This window comes from Ictidomys tridecemlineatus, chromosome 2, assembly GCF_052094955.1.
Source record: "Ictidomys tridecemlineatus isolate mIctTri1 chromosome 2, mIctTri1.hap1, whole genome shotgun sequence".
Classification (NCBI taxonomy): domain Eukaryota; kingdom Metazoa; phylum Chordata; class Mammalia; order Rodentia; family Sciuridae; genus Ictidomys; species Ictidomys tridecemlineatus.
Window position 1 is genome coordinate 200957398 of NC_135478.1, and position 23388 is coordinate 200980785.

The window sequence follows — 23388 nt, forward strand, 5'->3', positions numbered from 1 at the left end:
AAACTGGATTAGTCCAAATAAATAAATTTAAATAACAGATAATGATGAATAAGTAATTATTACTTGTAATAAAATAAACAGAATGTCTGAATAGGCATTTATTGCTATATGCTTCCTTATGAGAACTACTGTTGCTATATCCCATAGGTTAATAGGGTATAAAAGAATAAAACTGGATGCATCCCACTACCTGACTTCAAAATATGCTACAAACTACAAAAACAACACCCCCTCCAAAAAAAAAAACAGCACAGTACTGGCATAAAAATAGACACAGAGACCAATGCAAAAGAATAAAGAATTCAGAAATAAATCCACACACTTATGGACAATTGATTTAGGCAAGATGCCAAAAATATACAATGGAGAAAGGTCAGACTTTTCAACAGATGGTTTCGGGAAAACTGTGTAACCCCATGCAGAAGAATGAGGCTAGACCTTCTCTCTCCCTAATACATAATCATAAATAGACTTGACTGAAATGTAAGACCTGAATTATGAAACTACTAGAAGAAAACAGAGGAAACACTTCAGACACTGGAAAGGGCAAGGATTTTTCAGACAAGACCCCAAAAGCAGAAACAACAAAGGCAAATATGGACAAATTGCATCAAAATAATAAGCTTCTACCCAGCAAAGAGAATAACAAGCAGAGAGATGACCTATAGAATAAGAGAAAAACTTAAAACTGATGAAAGGTTAATATCCAGAACATAAGGAACACAAAACAACTCCAAAGGAAAAAAAAATCCAAGCAAGTAATCTTATTTAAAAATGAACAAAAGACCAAATACACATTTCTCAAAAGGTACACAAATGGTGAATAAGTACACGAGAAAATACTCAAAAATCACTAATAATCAGGGAAATGGAAATAAAAACCACAATGAGATATTACCACACTCCAAGAATTACTAATATCAAAAAGACAAAAGATAATAGGCATTGGTGGTGGGAATGTAATCCAGTATAGCCATTAGGGAAAAAGTATGGAGACTCTATATTTGTACGTGTGTGTTTGTGTGTGTGTGTGTGTGTGTGTGTGTGTGAGAGAGAGAGAGAGAGAGAGAGAGAGAGAGAGAGAGAGAGAGATATGCTGGGGAAGAATGCAGGGCAAGCACTCTATTGAGATACACCCCCACAGTCCTCCCAAGGAAATTAAAAACACAAATACCATATAATCCAGCAACATTACTATTGGATATATATTCAAAGGAAATGAAATCAGTACATTAAAGAAATATCTACATCCCCAAGTTTATGCAGAGCTACTCACAATAGTAAAGCTATGGGACTAAACTAATTATATATGGATAAACAAAGAAAATGTGATACATATACACAATGAAATACTTACTATTCAAGTTATAAAGAATGAATCCTCTCATTTGTGACAACCTGGACAAACCTGGAGAACACTATATTAAGTCAAAAAAGACATGCACACAAAGGCAAGTACCACGTGATCTCAATCATACGTGGAATTTAAAGAAGTAGAGAGTAGAAGACTGGCTGCTGTTGACTGGGGAAAGGAGGAAAAAGGGCACAGAGAGGTACAAATTGGCCAACAGATACAAATTTACAGATTTACAGTTGCAAATTTACAGAAGTAAGTTCTGGTATTCTACTGCACAGCTGTAGACTATGGTCAATGTGTGACTATGGTTAATTCTATTGTGCTGAATGTTTCAAAACAGCAAGAAGAAAGGACGTTGGATATTCTCACTACCAGGGAAGGACAACTGTTATGAAGTGACAAATAAGCTAAATACCCTAATTTTATTATTACATGATGTACACATCTCACTGTACCCTGCAAATATGTACAATTGTTCTGTGCACAAAATTTAAAAACTAGTTTGGGGAGAAAACAAAACAAACAATAAAAACTGTAACAATAAGCCCCTGAATGTAGAGCTGTCCTTGCATCTCCTGTTTCTATTTTAGTCTCCACACAGTTAACTGGCTTATTTTTCTGGAATATTAATGAGATATTTATAAAATAGAGATATGCTCTTGTTACTTCCCTGATTTGGAAGCTTAAATTCACTCCTTACAGCAAATGAGTTTGAACACATTATCATGGTATTACTGATGACAGCCACCTTGCCAGCCTCATTTTGAGGTGGTCCACATATCCCTAAGGTCTAGTCATACTAGCTACTTGCCATCCCTGGCTGACTGAAACTCCTGTCTTACCAGCTCTCCCTGCCTCATTTGCCTAGTTCTTTCCTCCTCATTTTTAAAGAGCCACCTCCTTTCTATAACTTTCTCAGTCTCCAAAGAATATCTTACTCATGTTTCCACCACCCAGACAGACATAAGTTTAAAAGGTACATTAGTGACTGTTTTCTGACTCTCCACCTCATGGAGAGATTTTGGAGGGTGAGGACAACTTTTGTTATTTTTGTACCTTAAGACCTAGCTAGGCATGCCTTCTGGAATGAGCAAGGCCTCCATTAGCTCAGTTAACTAAGATAATAACAACAATAATATAACAGTCTTCCCCATCTCTTCTCTTTTCAAACCTATTCCAAGCAGGTTTTCATCTGTCCCTCTTCAAAGAAACTGTCCTCAAGGTTCCCCGGTAGTCTCTTCAAACCCAACAGTCAACCCTGAATACTCAAACTGATCTGCAGTATCCTACACAGCTGATTTTGAAAAACTTTCTTCACATAGTTTCCAGAACATCACACCGTGCTGTTTTTTTCTCCTGTTCCACGGGCCATTTGTCAATCTCCCTGAACTTTAAATACTGGAGTACCCTCAGTTCAGTCCTCAGACTTCCATTTACATTCTCATTTGATGACTTCATTCAGTCCCATAGTTTTATGCCATCTCCCGCCAATGACTACAAAACTCACATACCTGGCCCCAAACTCTCTTACCTTTAGTGCATTTGATATTTGAAACTGAACTCTTGATATCTTCTTCCAATGCATCCCTCCTAAAAGTCTTATCTACCTCTAGTAATGGTAATTTCTGATGTCTACAAGTTAAGTGTCATCCTTGATTCTTTTTAATCTTATACCCCACTTCTAATCAATGAATTTCAGTGAGTCTACAGACCCAGAATCCTACCATCCCTCACTACTTTTTCCACTAACTCTTTAGGACAGACCACCTCAACTTTCTCCTACACTGTTATACACAGCAGCCCAAATAATTTTCTTTTAAATAATTAGGCACATCATATCAACTCTTGTGCTTAAATTTCTTCAATGGCTTCCTGTTTTTCTTAGAGTAAAATGCATGATCTAGTCCCTGGCTATCTCTCTGGTCTCATCTATCACTGATGATCTTGCCTTTTACTCTGTTCCAATCACATGGGCCTCTCTCCTGTTCCTGGAAGAGGCCGAGCATGCTCCCACTCCAGGGCCTTTGCATTTCCTGTCTCTCCAACTGTTTCCCAAAAGATGCTCTCCCTACTAGAAAATAAGTTCCATATGGATCAAGAGTTTTGTCTGGTTTTCCATCTTACCCCTGTGATTAAATCTTTAACTCCTGTTGAACAAGTAGGGTCTTATCTGGGTGTCTAACTTCCCAATGTTCTTCAAGGATCTGCTTTAATGTTATCTTCTTAGAGTTGTCTTCTTCTGCCCAAATAAAACTGTAACTTTTCTCTTTTCTTTCCATCCTTCTTACCTAGTTTTTCATAGCTCCCGACACAATCTGACATTAAATTAGATATTCATTTATTCCTTATCTGCTTCCTCCACTAAATGGATCATCAGCCTACCACTGAGTACCTAAGCACACAGTATGTATTTGTTGAATGAATAAAGAGACTATTAGCCTATGTGTCCCATCTTTCACCCTCTCACGTGACTCCTTCCCCTTTTATGAATCTCTAGCACCTCTTAAAGCACTCAGTATTTTCTTCTCAGCTCAGAGTTGTAAATGTCTATTGAAGGACAAATCAAAGAACAGTGAGAAGATCTGAAACCTTGAAACATTAAAAACCAAAAAAGAAAATGGAGATTGAGATATTTCACTTGGGCAAGATGATTAGGGGAGCCAAAGTGACACAATGAGGAAATAATATTAACAGAAAATAGTTCCAGAAGGCAGATTTAGCTATGCCATAACAAGCTTAAGTATTATACTCCAATAGCATAACAAAATCTTCTAAGCACTCAACACTCTCACTTTTGAAATATTTTATAATTACACTAGATCTGACATGATCTTCCTGACAATTCTGTATAAGCTCTAAGTCTATTAATAGCTCAAGGATCATCACAAACAACATAAATTTTTAACTGCAGAATTATTTTTGAATTCCATTCTTTTATGATTAGACATCACTATACATACAACATATTTATAAAACTGAAAGTTTCTTTGAATTTAGTTACTAACTATATATGTAATTTGGGATATAGCAAAGGAAGTGTTGCTAGGCAGTGATAGCCATAATGGAGAAGGGCTACTGTACCCTGAGGGAAATGCAGATCATCTCCACCATGACAGAAGGGGCCAAAAGCATTTATCTAACTACTTCTATACTTCTAACCACTTTTATCTAACTACTTCTACTTATCTATCTAGCACCTTCAACAAAAGCGTGTTGAATTCCCCTTCTGCTTGAATAGCTTTTTTGCAAACATTCAGAAATGACTGAGATTGCTCCCACCTAATCACAAAGGTTTTGATTAAATGGCTTCCTTTGTTCCCAGTTGTCAGAGGCATTTTAGGCATAAAAATTATGGTAATCATCTTCTTAAAGGTTAAAGGTCTGTGTTTACATTTCAAGTAATATGCTTGAAGAGAACAAGAGAGTCACAAAAATGTCAGACTGACATAAATAAATGGCATGTGCTTATTGCGACTTTAAGTGGAAAAGCTCCTAAACTGGATTATTGTTTCAGTTTATACCAGTCTAATATGTAAAGGAAGACTTTACATATTAGACTGGTATAAACTCCTCGAAGACTGAGAAATAAAATCTTAATTTTTATTTTCACAATGAAAGTCACATTTTGGTTTTTTAGCCTTTCCTGCCATTCATTTATGACTACAAAGAGAATTCATACTTATAGACTTTTCTGAAAAAAATTAAAATACATTTTTATTATTAAAATTCAAAGCTGTCACAGGTCTTAAAGCAAACAATTTAGCTAGCATCACCAAATAGAAGATTAAAAATTCTCTCATTTCTGGTACCATTATCACCAACATCAGCTTCCTTTCCTATTTTTCTTCTATCAAACTTCTTTTCTTAGACTTTTCTTTGATGTGTCAAACAAATTTTATTATTTTACATGGAATTTACATAATAAATTATTTTAGGTGTTATTTTTAAAATCATGATGATTTCAATTTGCCTTTAACAGTTTAGAGAAAAGCAAAAATTTAGAAGATATTACGGAGAAAAATTACATTCTGAAAAAATTATTTATTAAGACTTCAACTGACAGGTAAGAGGAAAATAAAAATAAAATATTACTTCCATTTAGCTGAATCCAGGTTAATTAGGCTACAAACTATTTTACTACACAAAGAATATACTGAACATCAAGAAACCAATTAATGTTCTGTCAATGTATATGTGAATTAATGAAGTGAGAAAATATGCCAACTTAAAAAAACCTGAGAACAAAGTCTAATAAATGATAAATAGATTTTCTAAAATAATAAACCAATGCTTTTCAGTATGAAAAGACAGAAACTAATAGGAAAAAAATGGAAAACTAATGAAAATTTTCAGGAAAACTTGTATTGTACTGTATTATACTCCAGAAGGATCAGGACACTGCAGAGACCCTTTCAAAGGGCAGTGATCTTTACAAACTGAAGGAGGAACACCTGCTTACATGGTCTTCTCATTCAACAGGCGATCTTTTGATTCCAGACATGGTAACAATAAAGACTTTAAGAAAGGATATGCTAAGAAGATAATGTGACCAAGGAAAAAGTAAAAACAGGCAAATTTACTTATTTATTGGGCAAGGGAAAGCACAGTTAACTTTAAATATACATCTTTAATTTTGACAATTAGACAAGTTCAGGAAAAAACTTATCCAAAGATCACAGAAGTTAGGCAGATACAATAGATACTTTATTATTAGGCTGACAGATGAGTGGCAGCTCATCTCAAAGAAGAGCTAGTTTAGTACCACTGTTTACTTACTTGGTCAGGCCATTTCATTGTATAACTATGTGGGAAATTACAAACAAATCTGAAACTGTGGTTGATAATCATAATCTATTAACTACAGAAATGACAGAGAAACTGCCAGACTCCAATGGTGAATTTCAGCCCATCCTGACATTCTTTCCCTTTTTTAAAAAATTCCAGTGCTAGGGACTGAACCCTGGACCTCACACGTGGTGGGCAGGTGCTCTACTGTTGAGCTATACCCATAGCTCCCTCAGCTTGTTTCTCGAGAAAACAAGAAAAACTTAGGCTGTGGACTAAGATCTGTAGAATAAGACTGGATGACTAAGGTCATGCTAAGAATCAAACAAAGAGAATCCAAAATGAAACACAGAAAAGTTCCAACATATTTGAAAGCCAATAGAGTTCACAAAATGAAGGCTTTTGCAGGATGGGGGTAGGGCGGGGTAATAAAGGGAGGGGGCTTGTCTGGTCAAACAAGGATCCTTGATTTGAATGAAGATTTAAGATTAAATAGATAGCAAAGCCAGGGGGAAAAGCCAAATTACGTTAGGAAATATGAAACTTAGGGATCTGAGTTTATTCGTCTACTCCATGAACACATACTGAAGAAATGCTGTATGCCAAGGTAAGTACCATGACTTAAACTCAGCCTCCACATTCATGGGTTCCACATCTGTGGATTCAACCAACTGTAGATCAAAACTATTTTTTTTTTAAAGAAGTATCAGTACTGAATATGAATAGGATTTTTCCTTGTTATTACCTAAATAATATAACTATTTACATAGCATTTCAATGGTATTAGGCATTTTAAGTAATCTAGAGATGATTAAAGTAGTTCATATGCAAATATGATGCCATTTATACAAGGGACTTGCACATCTGGACTGTGCTATTTGCAGTGCCTCCTGGAACCAATGTCCCAGATATTGAGGGGCAACTACATTTAAAAAAAAGAAGGAGGAGGAGGAGGAGGAGGAGGGAGAAGGGGAGGGGAAGGGGCAGAAGGAAGGAAGGAAGGAAGGAAGGAAGGAAGGAAGGAAGGAAGGAAGGAAGGAAGGAAGGAAGGAAGGAAGGAAGGAAGGAAGGAAGGGAAAAAAAAAGAAGTACAGGATTTACTGGGTCAAAACATCTCCAAATGATCAAGGAGAAGTTCACTGATTTTCTTCTGCTCACACTCTGTTCACCTAAGGTATCAAAACACACTTCTCACATTTTCCACATCTCTGCCCAACACTCTGCTTCATTTTCATCTTAGCAGTTATCAGCCTGTTTCACTATATTATATATAGTTTTTTGTCTCTGCTCCAATAAAATACAAGTTCTAAAGAAGATAGGAATTATCTCTATGCACTGATGCTTTCTTAGCATAACTATGCCTGGCATATAATAATTATTTCAATAAATATTTCTTATAAGAAATATTACATTTGATTTATAAAAAAACTTCCAATAATAGAAGTATGCACATAATATAGAACTTAAGAAAAAGAAAATGACTGCTTGTTTGGGGTTGGTTGAAAGAATGAAGAAAAATTCAGAGAAGCCTGGGGTTAATGTAGACACAGCGAAACATCCTGAAACACATAAATTTCTGACCATGGTGACCAACCACAAGAAAAAGATTTTTTTAAATTTACATATGACAGCAGAATGCATTACAATTCTTATTACATTTATAGAGCACAATTTTTCATATCTCTGACTGTATACAAAGTATATTCACACCAATTCGTGTCTTCATACATGTACTTAGGATAATAATGATCATCACATTCCACCATCATTTATAACCCCATGTCCCCACCTTCCCCTCCAACCCCTCTGCCCTATCTAGATTTCCTCTATTCCTCCCATGCTCCCTCTCCCTATCCCACTATGAATCAGCCTCCTTATATAAAAAAAAAAAAATGGCCTTTGTTTTTTGAGGATTGGCTAACTTAGCATTATCTTCTCTAACTCCAACCATGTACCTGCAAATGCCATGATTTTTATTCTCTTTTATTGAATATTACTCAGATTTTTTTAAAAAAATTTAAAATGTTGTGTTAGCTTAAAAACTACAGAGGGTCCCCTGTGTGTTGCCATCTAACCCATCTTCTTGAAGCATGCATTTCATCAACTGGGCTCCTACTACATAGAAAACTAAAACCAAACTTTCTTCCTGAATTTAAAAACTATTTATAAAGTGATCTAAGACTCTGTCTAAAACACAGCTTGTCAGCATGTACCTACCAGTACCCCAACCACAAACATATGCCAGACTATAAGCAATCTCTGTTTTACTTTCTATATGCATTTAGCATAATACTAAAGAGTTCAGGTACTTCATAATACATAAAACACACATTTATATATAGTTGATTAGATGACTGACTCCTACTTTATATAACAAAGGAATTAATTCTAGTTACTTACCAAATCAATAAGGCTTTCTTGTATTCTGTTGAGAGTTGTTCTTAATCTACTACTACTAAGACCAAGTCCTGTTGATTCCAACTTAAAAAAAAAAAAAGGCATAGTTACATCACTCTAGAGATGATTTTGCAAATGATGAATCTTAAAATTAACCAAAGTATTTGATGAGTTTCCAGTTAGTTAGCCTGCAGAGGGTTTCCAAAAGGCATTAAAAAATTTTAGCACATCAAGGAAAGAAGTCAAACCTTAGCCCTTAAGGGAATCAAAGAACAATTTACTCATGAGCAATCTTATGAATTAGCAGGAGAATTTCTTTCCCACAAGTTATTATCTTTAGTTACAAAGCTTAAGGTTTTAGATACTTAAAGAGAGTATCCTCTATTGTAGTTAAGGTTTGCTGCTGTATATTTATCTAAAAGGAAAATGCAGAATGTTACTAATTTACTTTTCTTATACAAATTAAAGACAGCCTAAATCCTCATTCAAAAATTAATCAAATTTTCTTAGGCTTAGTAAACATTTCACAGTATAGAATTCTACTCATTATCACGAAGCCAAAGCACTTACAAAAACATTGACAAGAGAATAAATGGGAAGAGTGACTTGATAGTTAAGACATGAAAAGCCAGTGAGTCAGTTCTTGGTGTGATAATTCAAATGATGAAAATAAATTTGAGAGATAATCATAGACACCTAGATATTTGGAAAAAGAGTTAAAATGTTCTCTGAGCCAATAAATTAGAAACATTAATTATTAATAGTAAGCTATAAAAATATATATTTCCATTAGTATATTCATAGATACATGTATAACTGTGAATATATACCCATACCCACGAGCATGCATACACACTTATTAATACTCTTCTTCTCCAATCCAAGAACGAGAAATTTGCACATGTCAAAAAGTTCCAAGCTAAAATAGCTAATGTGATGACACTATATAGTAAAACAAGAACTAATTGCTAATTTTAATAATTTTATTTTTTCTAGGTTTTATACACCTCATTAATTCATTTTTCTTCCCTTTTCATTAAGGTATTTTTCTATATAAATTAATTGGTTTTAAGTATACAGTTTGACAAATTTTGGTAGTTGTTACAGTCTTGCAATCAGCTCATAATCGAAATACAGAATTCTCTCCTCTTTTGAGAATGTGCTCATGCTGTCTGCACTTATTCTCTCCCCACATCCTTAACCTTTGATCAGCTTTCTGTCACTAAAATTTTAGCCTTTTCTAAAATCTCAAATAAATGGAATCATAGTGTGCTATCTTTAGTTTAGCTTCTTTTATCGCATGCTTTTAGGATTCAATTGTGCTATGAGTCCGTTCCGTTAGTATTTTGCACTTGTTTAATATTTAATAATATAGATAGGCAGCAAATCTGTTTGCTTATTCACCAATCTCTAAACATTTGGGTTCCAGTTTGGCCTATTTGTATAATGCCTTAGTGAATTTGCATTGAGGTGTCAGTCTTTACCTGGACATATATTATTTTTAGTTCTTTTGGGTAAATACTCATAAGTGTAATTTCTGGTTAATATTTTTAACTTTATCAGATATTGCCATACTGTTTTCTAAAGTAACCAGAATTTTTTCATTTCCACAAGCAATGTATATGAATTTTAGTTGCTCCATGTCATGAACTTAATGTTTGTACTTCCCAAATTCATGGTAAAGCTATAGCTCATAATGTGATGCTATTTGGAGATAATCAGGGTTAGATGAGTTCAGGAGGGTGAAACCCTGGTACAATGGGATTAGTGTCTTATAAAGAAGAGTCAACTGAGAGCTTACTCTCCCCACCAAATGAGTAGAGGAAAGGCCAAATTATAACACAATGAGAAAGCAGCTCTCTGTAAGCTAGGAAGAGAGTCCTTGGGAACTGAATTGGCTGGTACTGTGATCTTGTTTCTTCAGCCTCAAGAACTGTGAAAAATAAATTTGTTTTTAATGTTGCTCAGTCTATGATTATTTTGCTATGGCACCCTCAGCAGACTAAAACATGCACAATTTTAACAATCTGTGATGTTCTTTCAATTAGCCATTCCAGTAGATATGCAGTAGCACTGCATTTCTGATGACCAGTGATATAGAACACCTTTTCACATGTCTTCTTTTGTGATATATTTGATCAATTTTTTTGGCCCATTTTTATACTGGATTCCTTATTTTCTTATGGAGTCCCAAAAGCTGTTTATACATTGTGGAAACATGCCTGTTCTCAATATGGTTTGCAAGATTTTCTCCTAGTCTGACTTGCCTTTTTGTATTTATGTCTTTCAAAAAGCAAAAGTTGCTATTCATGAACTCCTTTATCAAGACTTCCCTTTATGATTCATGTCTTTTTAAAGCAGCATATGCCCGACTAAATTGCCAGAGATTTTTTCCTATGTTGTTTTTTAGTTTTAATTTTTTTTTAAATGTAAGTTTCACGGTTTGAGATCTTATTTGAGTTTTATAAACAGTGAAAACATTGAGACTGAATATCACATTAACTGTTTTATGGAGGCTCATAATTTGGTTAAGGAAATTCTCTGCTCTGACTAGTTTCCTGAGTTTTTAAATAACAAAATTGTCAAATGCTTTTAAAAATATTTACAGTCACCAGTTTTTCTTTTAAAGAATATTAATTGGTGAGATACACTGATCCTGGGATAGGATTTTAGGCTGTTAAATCAATTCTGTAGTCTCAAGATAAATATCACTTGATCATGAATAAATTTTCTAAAACCTTAAGGATTTCTTAAAATGTATGTACATAAGAGATACTGGACAGTTATCTTTTCTTGTGGTGTCATCTTCTGTTTTAGGAATGAAGGTAATAATAGTGTCACAAAACGAATCGTCAAACCCCTTTTCCTCTATTCTTTGGCATATTATGTAGTGTTAATACTTTTTGAAGCTTTTTATTTATAAATTTAAATTTATCTAAATGAAAAAGAACTGCTCAAGTTTTCTACTTGTTAGGTCAATTTTTATAATTCAAGTTTGCAAGGAATTAATTAATTTCATCTAGTTTGGAAAATTTATTGGCATAATATTGTTCATAATATTTCCTATAGTGTTTAAGCATCTGTAGTGATGCTCTCCATTTCATTTTTGCTACTGACAATTTGCCTTATCTGTTACTTTTTCCTTATCAGTATAATTAGCATTTTATCAATTTTATTCATATCTTATATGAACCAATTTCTGTTTTTGTTTCCCCTATTGCTTTTGTTTTCAATTTCTTCTTTTACCTTTACTACTTCTCTCTTCTTCCTGCTCTTTTTGGGTTTAATTTGTACTTCTTTTTTCTAGCTTCCCAAGGTGGAAATTGTGAACATTAACTTGAGATGTTCTTTTCTGGTATCAGCATTTTAAAACTACATACTTTTCCTCTGCACATAGGTGCATCCCACCTATGTTGTGTTTTCATTATTATTTGGCTCAAAACATTTTCTCATGTGATTCTTCTTTGCCCCAATTATTTGAAAGTATGCTGTTTAATGTTGAAATATTTAGAAGTGTGTGTGTGTGTGTGTGTGTGTGTGAGAGAGAGAGAGAGAGAGAGAGAGAGAGAGAGAGAGAGAGAGAGAGAGAGAGATATGCTCGGGATTGCCCAAGGCCTTATGCACATAGGCAAGCACTGTACCTCTGAGCTACATCTCCAGCCCTAGTTATCTTATTGTTATGGATTTCTAACTTAACTCATTGTCATTGAATAACATGCTGTGCATTGTTTCAATTAAAAAAAAAATATTAGGATATGTCTATGGCCCAGCATATGATCTACCTTGATAAAAGTAGATACTTTTATCTACTTTTTAAAAATCTACTTTCATAGGCACTGGAAAAGAATATTTATCCTCTCATTTTTCTGTCAGTTTGGTATGTTGTCCCACATGTATCAATTAAGTCATTATGGTTGATGATACTGTTCAAATCTAAGAATTTGCTGATTTTGTCTATTTTACTATATTAGTTATTGTTTGCTCTTAAAGTCTCCAGCTATGGTTGAATTTTATTTTCCCTTTAATTCTATCAATTATTGTTTTATCTATTTTGAAGCTGTTATCAGGTACTTCACATTTATAAAATCATATTTTTCTTGAATTGATGCTTATATCATTATTACTCTGATAATACATTTTATCTGCAGATCTAGTTTACCTGAGATTAATATATTCACTAAAGCTTTTTTATGCTTGATAGTTATATGACATATCTTTTTCTATCCATTTGTTTTTAACCTATGTTGGCTTTTTTTTCATTTTAACATTTAAGGTATGTTCTTATTTTTAAGTGAGGGCTTTGTTTTTAATCTGTCCAATTAGACAGATTAAATATCTGGTCCATTAACATAAGATGAAATCATTAGTTGGATCTGTATCTACCATTATATGTAGATTTCTACTTCCCAATAATTCTTTATATTCTTACTTGGAATAATATCTATTGACTTCTCTTCAAGTTCACTTGTCTTCTTTCATGTCTATTTAGTTATTAAGTACATGCTCATATCTACCATTATATGTTATCTTTTTTGGTTGTGTGGTTTCTCCTTCCTTGTTTCTTGTGACTATATCTGAATTATTTTTGTGATTCTGTTCCTATTGGCTAAAGAGTTAAAAGTTCTTTTCATAATTTTTCATGGTTGTGCTATAGATTACAATACACATCCTTGACCTGTCGGTCCTTGACTGGTAACAATGCTCTGCTTTAGATAACATGAAAATCTGCAAATGCTTAATTCCATCTCTCCCTAGACACCTTGTTATAGCTGTAATGTGTAATACATCTACATATATTATGAAGTCCCAAAGACAAGAATTTCAGTTTTAAACAGTACATGCTTTATGAAGAAAGTGAAAAAGAAAAAAAAATGCAGTCTTTTGCATTTTCCCAGGGTGAATCCATTCTCTTCATCCCTTTCTAAAGATCCATGTTTTCATCTGGTATCATTTTCATATAGTCTAAACAATTTCTTTGAGGGAAAGTCGTCTTTCATTATCTTTCTCCTTGAAGACTTTCCTTTTGGATTTCTTTCATCTGAGTTTAATTTTCATTCTTTTCTTTTCTCTCTCTCTCTTTCTTTCTCTCTCTCTCTCTTTTGTTTGTGCTGCTGGGGATGGAACCCAGGGCATTGTGCATACCAAATGAGGTGTATCCCCTAATCTTCATTCTTGAATGGTGCTTGTGGATCTCAAGATCTGGATATACAGGTTATCTTTCTTTCAGTATCTTAAAGGTATTGTTTAACTCTCTTCTAGCTTCCACAGTTTTTTATGGGAAGTCAGCTGTTGATCAGATCTTGGTTCCTTCTGTATAAGAAGTCTACTGTGGTTTTCAAGAATGTTTCCTCACGATATATACTCTACTGCATGTAGTTTCTTTGTGCTTGCTGTGCGTTTAATATCTTATATCTGCTTTTTGGTCAGTGTTTCTTCATATATTTTTTCTGCCACATCCTCTCATTTCTTCTTCATCTAGTATTTCAAATAAACTTAAGTTTAACCATTTGAAATAATCTACCATGTCTATAATACTCTGATTATTTCTACTTCCCAATAATTCTTTATATTCTTACTTGGAATAATATCTATTGACTTCTCTTCAAGTTCACATGTCTTCTTTCATGCCTATTTAGTTATTAAGTACATTCATCATTTTTTCCATTTTTTTGAAATTGTATTTTCAGCTCTAAGATGTCACTTTTATTTTTTTATTACTGTCACTATTAGAACTTAATTCTCTGCTGACTTGCTCATGCATTTAAAACATGTTCTTTTTTACTTCATTAAAGACAGTCAAAGTCATACTTCATTGAGAGTAAGCCTTTCTTAATTCTAATATCTTGGCATCAGATTAGATTTTTTTTTATTTAGTTAGATTTTACTTAACTATGTGCTCCACTTTTTTGATTTATGCATCTGAATATTCTAGACTTTGTTTTTTCTTCTCCCATAATTAATATTTCCTTTATTTTCAGTATGTGATTTTCTTGGCTGGGCTTAACTATAAACTGTCTTACGCAGCAGCTTTGTTTCTGTTCAGATCTTTTTTAAAAATATATTTTTAGTTGTAGATGGACACAATACGTTTTATTTATTTTTTTATGTAGTGCTGAGGTTCGAACCCAGTGCCTTACATGTGCTAGGCCAGCATTCCACCACTGAGCTACAACTCCAGCCCATCTATTCAGATCTTTTTCTTTGAGTGGGTTGTAGTTACTCTGTTCTACAAAAACAATGGTTCATGGATTAGTCAAATATAAGTAAGGTGAATGTGATCATCTCTTCTATAGCTACTTCCCTTCTCAGTTTCCTCCATTCTTAACAGTATCCCTAGTTTCCTGGATCTACTTTTCTAGTCACCAAGTGCAGTGAAGATGCAGGGTTTCTCATGCTTATCTCTACTTATGTGCCACATGGACTTCACTAAGCCCTGGGTAAAAGCCATAGGCATGGAGTTTATTCATATAGCTCCCCTTTCTCCTCCCTTTACATTAACATGAACTCCCCACCAGTCTATTTGCTTCTTTTGCTTACTCTCCAAAATGCTCAAACAGTTGGCTTTTGAATAACATCCAGGTTTTTATAGTTATTTTCCAAAGAAAATATCATCCAGTAAGGTCTCAGTCTCTCGTACCTGGAAGTGAAATAATTTCCTTGAAGTTTAAATAGTCAATCACAGACTACTCTACAAGGAAACAGTTTTATTAATAAAAGGTAATTAAATTTATTCAGGCTTACAAACTGTTGTCAAGAACCTTCCTAAGACCTACTTGAAAAGCAAATCATTAGTACACTGAGCCCTGAGCACCTATTTTCCACTTTGTGCTTAGTAGTGTGTGAGCTACAAAATGACTGGTCTTCATAAGAGCACAGTTAAGACCAAGGAAAACATAACTCAAGAATGGAAAGCTTGAGGCAAGGCAAGATGAAGAAATACTAAGAGTGACATTATTACAACAGAATTTAATGGATTCGATATAAAATAAAGCACGGTGTAGTTCAGTGAGGAGCCAGAGCTTCTGGAAGAATTAGTGTCAACAGGAGGAAATCTCTGGATTAATGCATGCAGTGCCCACCACCCACTGCCAATGATTTTCTAAAAACCAGAACACCCAGGAAAATATGCTTATAATTCCTCAAGGTGCATCCAACTAAATTCACTCATAGTAGTCCCTTTCTTCTGGGAGAGAAGCAAGTGCAAGTACATACTTGTTCTTTCTATTCCACCTACCATCTGATTCTTTTGCTCCTTGCCTACCAACAAAAACTTAACAGTTAATAAAGCAATTTAGTGAATATTATTTGGAGGCCATCTGGAGTATGTAGTTGTTTTTATAAATATAGGAATTTCTAGAAATTTCTAATGGGCTTGAAAAGCTTATTCTCTTAAGAAATCAAAAACTATTCTTCAACATTGTATGTGTACATGTGCTTACTTGTGTTTTTCATTTAGAGATTGTCTTCCTCCAAAAGTGATTTAAAATAGTTAAGAAGAATAAAATCTGACAAAGAAAACAAAATAAAACAAACTAACAAAAACTAATAAAGCAAAATACAGGCAGAGGAGGGAAATGGACTATTTATTTTTATAAACTTGTTCAGAAAAACCCCTTTCATAAAGATTCAGTCATTGCTTGAGTATTTTTTTAATTTTGCAGAATCAAAAATAGTAGGTTCAAATTTTAAGCTATTCTGTTGGAAAATGTTCATATTTTCAATATTTACTTTGTAGCTAAAAGTTAGTATTAATAAATGTAATTTAAAATGGAAAAAGCTGTTCTTAAAAAGTACAAGTAAACCAGGTATAGTAGTGCACACCTGTAACCCCGCTATTCCAGGAGGCTAGGGCAGAAGGACTGTAATTTTGAGGCCAGCCTCAGCAACTTAGTAAGACCCTGTCACAAAATAAAAAAAATAAGGACTGGGAAGGTAACTCAGTGGTAGAACACTCCTGAGTTCAGTCCCAAGTACAATAAATAAATAAATAAGTGAAAGTAAGAGTACAAAACCCAATTGAGTCAAATGTATGAAAGATGATATGTCTTGAGCTCTGTAATGTTTTGAACAATCAATAAAAAAAAAAAAAAAAAAAAAAAAAAAAAAAAGGAGAGACGAATCAAAGCCAAAAAAAAAAAAAAAAAAAGAAAGTAAGAGGAACAGAAAATGCTATATTTACTCATGCATACTTACTCATATAGATATTTTATATTGGCTCACATAAGGCAAACTATTCGTAATATAACCTAAGGGCAGATGCCAAAGTTAAAATTTCCTAACAGTTATCTGTTTCAATGTAATTACTTTGTGTTGAGTCTTATATAACTGAAAATGCATTCAACATATTTTCCATTAAGCACCTAACAATACTCCACCAACCTTCTCAGGTTCTAATGAGCCCCACTGCAAACAAATTCACTCCAGTACAAAATCAGGTGGAAAGTCATGTCCCACACCAATTAGACTGCCAAGAGATTTTAAATGATGCTATTGTAGCACATTTTATCAATAATATTGTCCCAAACTGTTCTGTACAATATGGTAGTCAATAGTCACATGTGGCTATTATCTAAAGATAAATTAACTAAAATTAGATACAATTAAGAATTCAGATCCTCAGTCACATCAGTGACACTTTGAGTACTCAAACGCCATAGGTAGCTACCACACTGGGCAATGCAAACACAGAACATTCCCAATTACTGCAAAATCTCTTGGACAGCACTAGTCTGGAGGAATAATTCGGAAGACAGAGTAAAGACTCTGTAGAAGACTGAAAGTTTCTGATACTTAGCTAAAACCCTATAATGTCTTCCTCTGTTAACATGTATTTAGTGAGTTTCCAAATTCAGTGATAATTAGTACTCATTTTTAAGTAACATAAATTCTGCAGCAACACTTTATCTCTCATTATATTAGCATTCTTTCTAAAGAACAATTGTCAAAATTAGGAACATAGGAAATTCAAATCCTATATAAAAAGATCATCTCTTTGATACACTTGTGATCACTGGATATGAATATTAATATGATGAATGTTAATTATACATTAAAACTTACATGTTTTTGAAAAGGAAAAATGATATTAGAAAAGTTGCTATTATGGTATATCCCTATGACCCAGTGGGATGTTCTTAAACGGAAAACTGTCAAACATCTATGCAACCACATAATAATTTCCAAGCATGAGATTTGTTCAAATATCATTCTATTCTCATTTAAGAGTAGAAAAATAATACTCCACTAGGAGTAGAAAAATAATAATAGTTTTGGGAACCCAAAAAGGAGATGCAAGAAACATTACCTCTAGCAGTCAGATGGTTCAATTAAACAAAACATCAATTACTTTAATAAATACTTATTACCTTTAAAATGTATTAGAAAAGTTTACCTATCCAACTGCTAAAGTTGTTAGTCAACATTTAAAAAGTATCATTGAATATGTAGTAAATATATACAAAGTAACCTGAACATTTTTCATTGAGAAATATGTCCAGATTAGAAACATATGTTATATTTTTTCTGCCAAAAATTTGAATAGCATACAATATGGTTACCATATCAAAGCTTAAAATTAATATTTAAATAAGGAAATAGGCAGACAGAAAGCTGATATTAATAGTTTGAAACCAACATAATCTTCAAAATAATGTTATCTAAGAATGTCATGTTATATAAGAATAAACATTTTTTATTTAAAAAATAAATAAATTTTAAAATAAGCATTTTCTCTCCAAAGGTTGACTTACTGAATCATTCCGGCCAAAAAAGGTATATATTGCATATAAGTAATAATCAAACAGCTGAGACATGAAATGGATAACATCAAAGGCAATAGGCTTAAGAATGTTCATCATCTGCATATATTTCCCTGAAATGAAAAAAGTCCAAAATTAAATGAAATAAAATTAATACCTGATATTTTATAATTATAATATAATGATAAAAAGAATAAAGTATTATCCTAAAATATTTAAATAAAATGAAATACTGCATCCTTGGTCACATGAGCCTTGTTTCAAGTATTCAGTGGTCACATGTGGCTGGTGGCTACTATATTACCAGCAGAAATTATAAACAGTCCCAACATACTGGAAAGTTCTATTGGACATCATTGATGAATGATACCTACCCATTATTGTATTTTACAAATTTTGTCAATTTTTTACAGAACTCCCATACTCTACTCCAAATGATGCTCTACAAACAACATAGTTCCTCTTTTCTAGGAGATTCTAGAAATGTTTAAGTGTAATAAAGTAAAATACAACATACATAAGAAAAAGAGCTTTCATAATCTTACACATACACAACAGATGTAAAACGGCAAGAAAAAAGAGGACACAGCCACTGTCCCTTCTTTTCAACTCTAGTCCTGCTGAAATCTTGTGTCAGAGACAAAGAACATTTCTTTACACCCTCAAAGTATCAAGAATATATGCTCCTCAGTCCTTCCTTTGGGAGATGCCAATATTCTATTCTTTCTCTAAACATATAATCAGATAGTCACAAGAAAAAAAAATTTAAACCAAATATCTACATTTATAAACTTGCTACTGTATTTTAAGGGCACATGATAGATGGGCTGAACCAAAGAACAACTACAAGTCCTTAATTCTATTTTATTTTGTTCCCTTCCATAATATAGGGAAAGAAATCTATCTATTAAAAATACTCTATGCCTTCTTCTAAAAAAATTAAATTTTAAACAGGCCATTTACTTAATTTCCAAATAATTCAGGTGCTAGCTCAACTTCATATAACTTGTAGTTATAAATTTTAAATTGGCACTATTGAAGATAGCATAATTCAGAAGAAAATACATTAACTGCAGTAGAAGAAATGAAAAATTTACTATCAAAACCATTTCTTTGCCTCAGTACATGTGTCTTAATTTATGTGACAGACAATCCTAAGTAACAGATGGTTATAAAGAGAAACGCAAATACAAGTACATATCAAAATAAAGTAAGATCTTTCAACTTATATTCCAGTCTTATTCCTATTTATAAATCTTTTGTTTTAGAATCATCTTTCCCAATTAGTTTGTGTGTTCTGACATTTTAAAAATAATCAACATTTTAAAATATTTGAAAGATATGCTCCTACAACATTCTGGATAGTTATGCTATTATTTCCTCAAATACAAACATAGTTACCTACACTGCAACTAGTTAACCCATTTAACAATGCAACATTGTGAAGAAAAAAACAGAAAAATATTTTAAACAGAACAAGAAAAATAGACAAAGTAGAATGCAAATAACTGAGCTGATACATATCCAGAATACACAATTCCTCTTCATTTCTAGTAAGATAAATCATTGCTCAGATACTTAATCTTGAGAAAAGATATGAAAATTAATTATGAATAAGTAAAGGCTATTTAACTTTTTTTGTAAAGGCTATTTTAAATGTACATTCAAAATAAAAAAAATGATTCCCTGTGAAAAGAAAATTTAAAAATAATATTTATTCATTCAACAAACACTTTTTGAAGACTTTCTACATATCTGGCCTTGTGTTAAGGTACAAGGACACAGAGTCCTTGCTGCTCTCATACCTTACAAAGTTATGCCTAGAAGGTGATGATCAAGGAGGAGGCTGCCAGTGTATTAAAGTGCATGAGAATGAAGATTGTCTATTCAGGCCAAGGGAATAAACAGGCAGAGAGCAGTTCTTCTCAGATCTTACTCAATTAGAGGATTTTAAAATGAATTGAGCTCAGATCTGAGAAGGGGATAAAAAGGCAAGAACAGGAAAAAAAGGAGAAATCTAAAAACATTTCTAGAACAGGGGTTGGCAAATCCTTTCTGTATAAAACCAAACAGATATTTCTGGCTCTGCATACCACACAGTCTCTGTGGCTCTGCTGCTCTCTGCTTTGATTACTTAGCCCTGCCACTGTAGGACAAGCAGCCACAGACAGGGAGTAAAGACATGAGCATGACTGTATCCTAATACAACTCTGTTTACCATAAAAGGCAGCCAGCCCGACTCTGGCCTACATGCTAGTTTGTTAAACCCTGTTTTAGATGGCTGACCATGGATAGGAACAGGTTGATGGAAAATATAAAGAAGCTATTTAACCATAACAAGGACATAGAGAATATGGAAGCTACTCACAGAGGAGTGACTACTTAGAATCAAGTTGATATAGTAAGAGTAAAAAATGGGGCTGAAAAGGATGAAATGGCAGGTCCCATGTAGGACTGACAGCATCAGTCTATATTGCCCCAGCCCCAGCCCCCCTCTAGCAGATAGAGGCATAGGCTGCTACAATTTACCCACAGACAAAAACAAAAAGAAGCCAGTATGGTGGCACATGCCTGTAATCCCAGCAGCTCAGGTCTAGGCAAGAGGATCACGAGTTCAAAGCCAGTCTCAGCAAAAGTGAGACGCTAAGCAACTCAGGAACTCAGTGAGATCCTGTCTCTAAATAAGATACAAAATAGGGCTGGGGATGTGGCTCAGTGGTCGAGTGTCCCTGAGTTTAATCCCTGCTACCCCCAACCCCCCCCAAAAAACAAAAAATGAGAAGACTTTAGGGCTCCTCTCTCAAAAAGTATATAAAGCAAACTAACCTCACACACAAAAAAAAATTAAATAAACAAACTTTAAAATTTCATAATAAATCACAAAAGCTTATTAGGCTTTTAGATTGGATATTGGCAATGATATAGACTAAAGTCTAACTCATTCTGGGATTTTGGGGTTCTGTCACCATAAAGTAAAGGCTGCCAGTAAGTACCCCAGTTTTGTCCTATGCCACAAAACCTACCCAATCAGAATTCCTATTGATGAGAAAGAGCCAGCTCAGACACAGATCTAATTACACAGAAGAAGAGACCTACAACAGCTGTGCAGGCCTTTATCTTAAATATTCATAAAAAATTAAAAAAAAATAGTCAAGTGCATAAGAAAACCTGGAGCATGAGAGTAAAAAGAGAAGCTGATCACAGAGAAAGCAAAATAATTCAAGCTAAAGAAAAGAGACACAATAATTATATAATACCCTATACCACTAGAGTATTAAAAAAAAGAATATGGCTCTTAAAGATTAAAAATATCATTTTTAAAATAAAAAATTAAATAAAAGGGTCACAAAGAAGTTTCCAAAAAGGGTCAAGAAAAAACAAGAATACAGAAAATATCAGAGAAAATAAGACAAAAAGGACCAACTTAAGAGACTAATCACTTGAATAAAGGAGAGACAGTGAGAGAGAATGAAAACAAATAAAATAGGTGGCAATTATCAAAGAAATACTAGTATCAGTCATAAGGAAAATAGGAGCTCTGAGACTGAGAGTCCACAAACTACTGAACATACTTAATAAAAAAGAACTCACACCCAGCATATCAACATAGAATTTGAGAATGTCAAGGGGGAAAGAAAATAATAAAAGCTTTCAGAGAGAAAGAGATGGGGCCGGGGGCAAGGGGAGTAGAAAGAAATTCAACTACGATATAACAACTAGAATACTTAGAAGTTTCAAAGTTCTAAAGAAAATAATTTCCACAGATAAACTGTCATTCAAACCAAAGAGCAGAATGAAGATGTTTTTCAGACTGATATGAATTCAAAACATTTACCTCTCACCATCCTTTCCTGGGAAATAACTGGAAGACAAACAGATCCAAAAAATAACCTCCACACTGTTTCCAAGAAGCAGTGAGACAAGTGTCTCCTGCTTTTCTTTACAAGTTCTTCCTTAGTAGACTTATTATTGTGAGATAAACTACCTTGATAAAAATATAAATATACAGTGCTGAAGTGAGCCTGCCTGGTTTAAAATATGCGTCCAGCAGTTTAGGATGTAGTTCTGATGCTCACTGAAGACAGTTACCTCATCCAGTCCAGATAACCAGGACAGATATCTCTTCTCAGATTATCCACTGCAAGAGGTCCTTCCTTCCTCCAAACAGCCTGTGTGATATCCTTTCTGATCCATGAATAATTAACTTTGTTCAGGAATGAGATTTAATATTCATGATTTCCTCCACTGAGAGTGAAGCATGAAAGTTAAGAACTTACTAGCTCTAGGATGAGCGAGCCTATGCTTTCCCACTTACCAGATGTATCATAAAGTCAAATTCTATCTCTGAACTTCTGTTATTTGTTGTGTAAAAAGGATGTTGTGAAGAATTCATGAGAAAATACGTGTGAAACATTTAGATAGCATATGACAGATACATAGCTAAGCAACTGCAGTTACAACTGCTATCTTAAGAAAATTATGGTGCTGGGGTCATAGTACAGTGGTACAGCACTTGCCTAGCATGTGTAAGGCACTGGGTTCATTTCTCAGTACCACATATAAATAAATAAAGGTTCATTGACAACTAACAACAACAACAACAAAAGAAAACTATAATTATGATGAATTCAACAGGGAGAAGTATGGGATGTTACAAAAAGGGAGCCCAACCTAAAATATGATATGAGGAAAAGCTTCACAGGGGCAACACTGTTTAAACTCTCTCATCCCCAAGTCCATATGGGGAAGAGACAACAAAGAGACTGGCAAAGAAACCAACCAAATAACAGCATGGATAGGGACTAGACACAAGAGAAAGAAAGAACAGTGGGCTGCCTTGGCCAACTCATCAGCAAGAGGTATAAGAAGGAGTGCGGTTATCACAGGGAAGGTGGCCCAGAGTAATTCCGGGTTCTTGAGTCAGCTGGTTGCGCCTCCTGAGTGGAGGAGGGAATACCCAGGTGAAGAGAAGCACTGGAAGTGTGAGGAAGTTTAATCTGTTTAAGCAATGTGACAAGAGAGGAAAAGGGGTTTCTCCAACAGTCAAGATTTTAAAAATTAAGGTTTGTTAGTCCAACTCACACTAGGAAC

At 33.9% G+C, this 23388-nt stretch overlaps 1 protein-coding gene across 1 annotated transcript in view; it reads right to left on the reverse strand.

Annotated features, from left to right (window-relative positions):
* Vps50 (VPS50 subunit of EARP/GARPII complex) overlaps positions 1 to 23388 on the reverse strand; it is a 121121-nt gene that overhangs the window by 19597 nt on the left and 78136 nt on the right. The window contains exons 21-22 of the mRNA XM_005340532.4: positions 18289 to 18410; positions 8543 to 8623 (exon numbers count right to left, since the gene is read on the reverse strand). Coding sequence (XP_005340589.1) covers positions 8543 to 8623; positions 18289 to 18410 — 203 coding nt within the window. The remainder of the gene's footprint in view (positions 1 to 8542; positions 8624 to 18288; positions 18411 to 23388) is intronic.